General features: G+C 43.7%; 1 protein-coding gene across 5 annotated transcripts in view; it reads right to left on the reverse strand.

Annotated features, from left to right (window-relative positions):
- The window catches only part of FOXN3 (forkhead box N3), a 135,192-nt gene extending 129,511 nt beyond the window's left edge, over window positions 1-5,681 (reverse strand). For 2 of the 5 annotated variants that reach the window (XM_019472489.1, XM_009280765.2), the window contains exons 1-2: window positions 5,630-5,681; window positions 3,602-4,158 (exon numbers count right to left, since the gene is read on the reverse strand). In XM_019472489.1, coding sequence (XP_019328034.1) covers window positions 3,602-4,144 — 543 coding nt within the window. In that variant the 5' untranslated portion in view covers window positions 4,145-4,158; window positions 5,630-5,681. The remainder of the gene's footprint in view (window positions 1-3,601; window positions 4,159-5,629) is intronic. The other 3 variants (XM_009280767.2, XM_009280766.2, XM_009280768.2) reach the window with 3 other exon arrangements.
- Window positions 5,682-6,000: the final 319 nt, after the last annotated feature.

Genomic DNA, 6,000 nt, shown 5'->3' on the forward strand with positions numbered 1-6,000 from the left:
AAATCTTCAAGGGGGAAAAAAAGAGGGCTTATAAAATTTTTCAACAGACCCTTAGCTAGAGCAGCACTAGTGGGCGCAGCTATAATTACAGCAAACCTACATAATGCGTCTGAACTAGCTTAGCCCTTTCCCTGCAAGCAGAGAAGCTGCCACATCAGTAACTCCGTTGCTAGGGCAACTGCTTACTTTCCATATCAACTGCAAACTCGTTGCTATGGAGACACATATACAAGAAAAATTCCTCTCTATAGCCAAGGACCAGATGGTAGGGAAGTCAGGGAAGTCATGGGCTAACGGGCTGTACTAAATGGGACGCACACTGGAGAACATTTAGATCTGTACGTTCACAATAGGATTAATCTGAATGACTGAATTCACAGGTCCGGCCGCATAAACAAAGCCAGGGAACTCCTCGTCTACTCCCCAACATGTGATACTTCATACTCTGGCCAACTACTATTAAACTGCTGAGCTCAATGCAAAGAGGTTTGTACAATCAAGGGCTCAGCATTTTCCCTTCTTCAGCCCGGCTCTCTGTCTCAATCCAGGAGATCAGCCTCATTGCAAAGTTACATGAATAGTCACTCTGTCGGCTTGCCAGGTAAGCCTGATGGCATTGCAGCTGAAGTGGAATAGCAGCAGTGCATAAACAAATCTGAGGAGAAAAACGTCTTTTCCCAGCATTCCACACCAGACCTAAAAGCACCAGGACAGGGCAAGCCAAAAACTCAAGTGATGCAGCCTGTAAGCTTCCCCCCCCCCCCCCCCCCACCCCCCCCCCCCGCCATTACAAGGATCTCACATCAAGAAATGCAAGCATTCATTTGCAGGCAGAAAAAGCTGCATACTATTAAATACATATTTAGCCCCATGAATATAAATTAGTGGAGCCCAAGATTGAGAAAACTACCATGCAGAGGGAATTCAAAAAAGAATTAAGTGTTCAGCAGAACTTTTTTTAGAAAAACGATTACTGAAAGGCTACACAAACAAACACTGGAAAGCACAACTATGAGAGGAAAAGCTTCTAGCTTTTCACAGTGTGTCAACGCACATCAACTAGCAAATGCCTGCAATTCCCAGCACTGATTAACTCCTTCCCCCTGTACTGTACATGTTTCAGAGCCTATCCTGTTAGCATTTTACAACATGCCATTTGCTAAATGCTTTTTTTTTTCCACATAAAAACAGTAAGACAGGCAGACTCCAAACCTGCAGTTTGCAGAATCTGGCTGCAAAGGGGAAGGAGTGGCATAACAATTCCTTACAGAGGAGAGTCCCCCCCTTCCCCTGTCCCAAGCCCCAGCCCAAAACCGGAGAACCCTTTAGATGGACACCTTCCTTCTGAACAGCAGAGATGCTGGCTGCAAGGTACTCAAATCAACCCCGAGTGTGCGTGTGCACACACACGAAGGTATTTTCAAAGCCAGCAGCTGAAGTTTACTGCTTTCCAAGTCCACAATTAGCTATCAAGCACCTGATTCAGCAACTATGAGCAAGCGCCAATTCTGCGCTCAGGACTGCGTCTGCCCTGTCCCTTGGCCAGGACACGAGAAAAACCCAGCAGGGGATTTAAACGATCTGCCTTGGTGCATTTTATGTTTGAGATTCTCATCTCATTCACCTTAATGGTGGCTACCTGCAATTATTAGCATCTCCAGGAGATGGAAGAAATTCTCTCTCATAACCTGGGATTTTCCAGGAATGAATAAAACCCCACCTCGCTATTCATATAGGCAAGGCCTCCCACCACACCTTGTTGTCTAGCTATGTAACCACGGCTCTAATCACGAACAGGAGACATAGGTGACTAGTCATGCATTGTGCTCCACCACTTCCCTGTGGAGAAGCAGCGCGTCGTGGTATTGTTCATACAAGCTCAGACGACTGCTGGATATTTGACAGATAGACATGAAGACAAGTTCTTCATAGGAAGGAAGCTGTAATCTAAACAGTCAACTTGTAAACAGAGGAAGAGGGATAGAACAAAACACAAATGGCAATGTTAAACACATGCCTTGCCAGGTACAATATTTTTGGGTTTTTTTAAATGTATTGTCTGAAGGTTTCTTATAGTCTGAGACAGGATCATGAAAGTCTGGTGTGGCACTTGTTATTATAGTCTCACTTCCAAACAAGAATTCAAGACTCTGATTTACACAAAACAAGATCCAGTTCAGGAACAGGTTATTTGATCTCATACATAATCATTCACAGCAACTAATTTATAAAAATACCAACATACAGTGTGTGATCACCAACATGTGGACAGTGGATTCTAGGGAACGACATTTAAAAAAAAAATAAAAAAAACCCCTAGAGAGTCAATCGTTTGAAAAAAGGAAAGCTCCAGAGAAAAGAAAGTTAGGTAATCTAAAATGAAAAGTTGATAGTTTAGGGTCATGTATCACTCTTCCTCTAGAGTTACTTGAGCTCCTATTCCACAGCATTTAAAGTTAAATCACACGCAAAATAGGGAGAACAGCACCACCAACAGAAGTGTAGTTTCAGGGTAACCAGCTACAAGACAATCACAGTATTTACTTCACTGAAATACAGAAGTTAAGTGCATCTATTGTTTCTGCCAGGAGAAAGCGTCCACTTTCTGATCTTCAGCCAATTTTAGAGACAGATGGTCCGTGATCTGATTTTACCTGCTATTTATTTCACTAACCTGTGAGAAGGCCTGTGAAATTATTCTACAAGCTGATACTTTTATCAGTATACTTGTACTTTGCCAAAGATTCACCCAGACCACTGCTTCTGGAGACGGTCCCCTTCAGAAACTGGTATCTGCTCCCAGGCAAACTGATGCGGTAGAAGGCTACGCAAAGGACTGCCTCCACCACTCGGCTCACTTCCCCATTCCCTCACACACAGCCTCTTCCTGCAGACACCGCTGAGGATTCAGCAGTGAAACCAGCCAACAAGAAGAGAGATCCGAAAGCAAAAATGTGCTCCCCAGGCTTCTGCCACCACACCAGTCACAGCAGCTACACGAGCCCAGGGAGAAAATGACAGAAGTTCCGGTGAATGGTAACTTTCACCTTTGATGCCAGACCTATCTCCTCTCTTTGAAGAGTTTCTCCAAAACCTGCTTGAAATGGAATGAAGCTTCGTCACCAAAATTCAGAACTACTTCTGTTTGTTTAAGAGAAAGAAAAGTTTTTTCAGATTACAACACAGACCAGGGAGAAAGCGATGGACTCTTACATAAGGCATACCCTTTCACTACACATTTGTATAAGCCAAGAACAGCAAGCAGCCTATTTATAACATGATTACATTCATCTAGTATAGCTGGAAACCATTACCACAGCATGATAACTAAAAACAATATTTAACCACTATGCATGAAGACACCAGCTGGGGGGAAAAGAAGAAACACACACACACCGAGTACTTTCTTACAGATGTCTAGACAATGAATTTAATAAAATCAGAATGAGCCATGCTAAAGAAATGTTGGCGCTCTGAATTTAATGAACTACGTTACCAGGGACAGTGTTGCATATTCTGCATTTCACTGTTACGGACACGTTCTGGGATTAGCAAGTGAATATTTTCAGAGCCAGATAGGTTTCCATAGTTCCAAACTTACCTGACTTCTGTCTTTGTCCACTTTCTTAAAACACTTATTCAAGGATAGATTATGTCGCACAGAATTTTTCCATCCAGTGGGTGCGTTTGCAAAATACGGAAAATGTTCCAAGATCCAGTTGTATATATCCTTTACGGGCAGTCTTTTGGTTGGCGAGTCCTCAATGGCCATAAATATGAGGCAGCTAAAGGAATAAGGAGGTTTGCAGTTGGGGTTCTGCTTGGCATCGTAGGGCATGTCAGAGTGGGCAGGAGACGGCGGCGTGTCATCACCAATGTCCTGAACAGGGCTAACGCTCCTTAACACTGAGTCCCCAAAGCTTTTCAGCAAGTTCTTGCTCTCATGTAACCAGTTCAAATTAGTTAGTTCTTCATCTTCCATGGCCCCTTTATCTAATCTGATGGCAGGCAAAGAGAAATCTAGGTCCTCGTCATCGTGAAGTGCCTTTGATAAATCGCTATCTTGGTAACGTTGGCTCAATCCGCTGGGAACGCTAATTCCTGAGCCCTCTGGCTTCTTACTGGGAGGCATGACTGGACCCATTTAGACAGCAACTCCTGGGAGAGCAAATCCAAAGGAAGGGTAGAAAGAAAGAGAGAAAAGTTAGCTCATAAAAAGATAACGCGTAACATTTTGACAGCTTTTCCCTAACTGGTCACTCAGCCTTTTGCCATCTGTATTAAAAATGACAGACTCACATAAACACTCATTCACAACTGTTGAGTAAAATAATCTAAAGTCATGACAAGGGAAGAAATTTCAGTCAATGGAATAAGACGATAATCCCAATACACCTCAGTTCTGCATGTGCATGAAGCCCCACACAGGAAATCCTAAAGACATGTCCCTTTAGTGATGAATATGTGTATCAAATCATTGAATACTCCAATTGTATCACTTTAATAAGCATGTAAACTAAAAAAATTTAAAAAAAGAGGGACTTAAGGCCAGTTGCTTCAGATTAAGTTCAGCTGTTTCACTTTTGAGGACAATACAACAGCACCGTGATTAAAGTCACTCTGGCTAAAGGCCGAGGCAGACAAGCATCCAATCTGACTACAGTCACAGCTGCAACAAAACTCAGAAATGACAGCAGAACTTCAAAACCAGCAAGGGTGGGAGAAGGGAGGAAGGAAAGCAACACACGGTAGTTTTGGGACCAGGGCCAAGACACAGGGAAACAAACACCAGAGGAATACAGCACTTTAAAAATGTATGTAAACAGAGAAGATTTTAACATAAGCCGAACTGTATTTCAAATGTGGCAGAAAACAGAGTCAGAAGGACTGCTGTGATGCTCAACAGTGGCCCAGGAGAGGTGGGACGAGCTGCCAAGGGTACCGCACCAGCAGGCCCTGGGGGGATACCTGCAAGCAGTAATATTCAGGAGGACCTGAGCCCTTCAGAAGCTGGGTGAAGCTGGGCACCTGCCCACCTCAAGAGAAGCAGACAGGAGCCCAAAAATTCTATTTCAGAAGCAGGAGACAGGCTCCCTTAGCTTCTCCATACAGTAAAACTCGCAGGATTTAGGTCGGAAGATGTGAACAGCAGTGAAATAAAAATTGGAAAGAGACTTTAAAAACGACTAAACTTCCTGCACAAATGCTGAACGAGCAAAATGATTCCCTGTATCTGAAATGTATCCGCAGCAGTTCCCTGAAGTCATGCAGTCACACACTCGATACTGTAAACAAAGGGCAAAAATACTACAGGTAACAACAGAATGAATCATCTATCTACAGGAAAAAAAGAGCAAGATAGCCATTCTGCGAAAGAGAAATGATGGACTTTATTTTAGCTGTTACAAAAGGGCAAAAATGAAAAAGAAAAGTTCCTCGGGCCTTTCTATAAACACTTTACACCAAAGCAGCCTTTACTAGAAAAGAAACATACAGAACTTCTATGCACAGAAGCCCATTAATACACACCATCACACAACAAGCTCAGCGAACACGCGTGGTTTCACACAAGTATCTGGAAGAGGAAAAAACACCGAGGCAGATATAAACACCGGGAGGCCAAACTTACTTAGGTCCCACTTCCTAGCTTTCAAAACAGCACCCAGCACAGGCAGAAGGTAAACACGAATATCACCGGCATCCAGGGGCACCGGCATCGCCTACCTACACTGCACACTCAACTTTGACTCCAAATGGAAGTTACGTCCCATGAGCTTCTAAACAGGAAAATTATATGATGGCTGACAGTAAAGTAATTTAATTGCGCTGTTGCTATGACAACACGCTGCTCTCTTTCTGTTTAATTTGCTTATTTGCCAGTATCCTCCCAAAGGGCCGTATCATACCAGCTCTTTTTCTTTCTTTCTTTTTTCCCCTCTCCAGGCAGCGGTCCTCACGGATGCCGGGGACCGGGCGGCCACGGCCCCGCGGAGCCCTCCT

The sequence above is a fragment of the Aptenodytes forsteri genome, unplaced genomic scaffold (assembly GCF_000699145.1).
Source record: "Aptenodytes forsteri isolate BGI_AS27 unplaced genomic scaffold, ASM69914v1 Scaffold193, whole genome shotgun sequence".
Classification (NCBI taxonomy): domain Eukaryota; kingdom Metazoa; phylum Chordata; class Aves; order Sphenisciformes; family Spheniscidae; genus Aptenodytes; species Aptenodytes forsteri.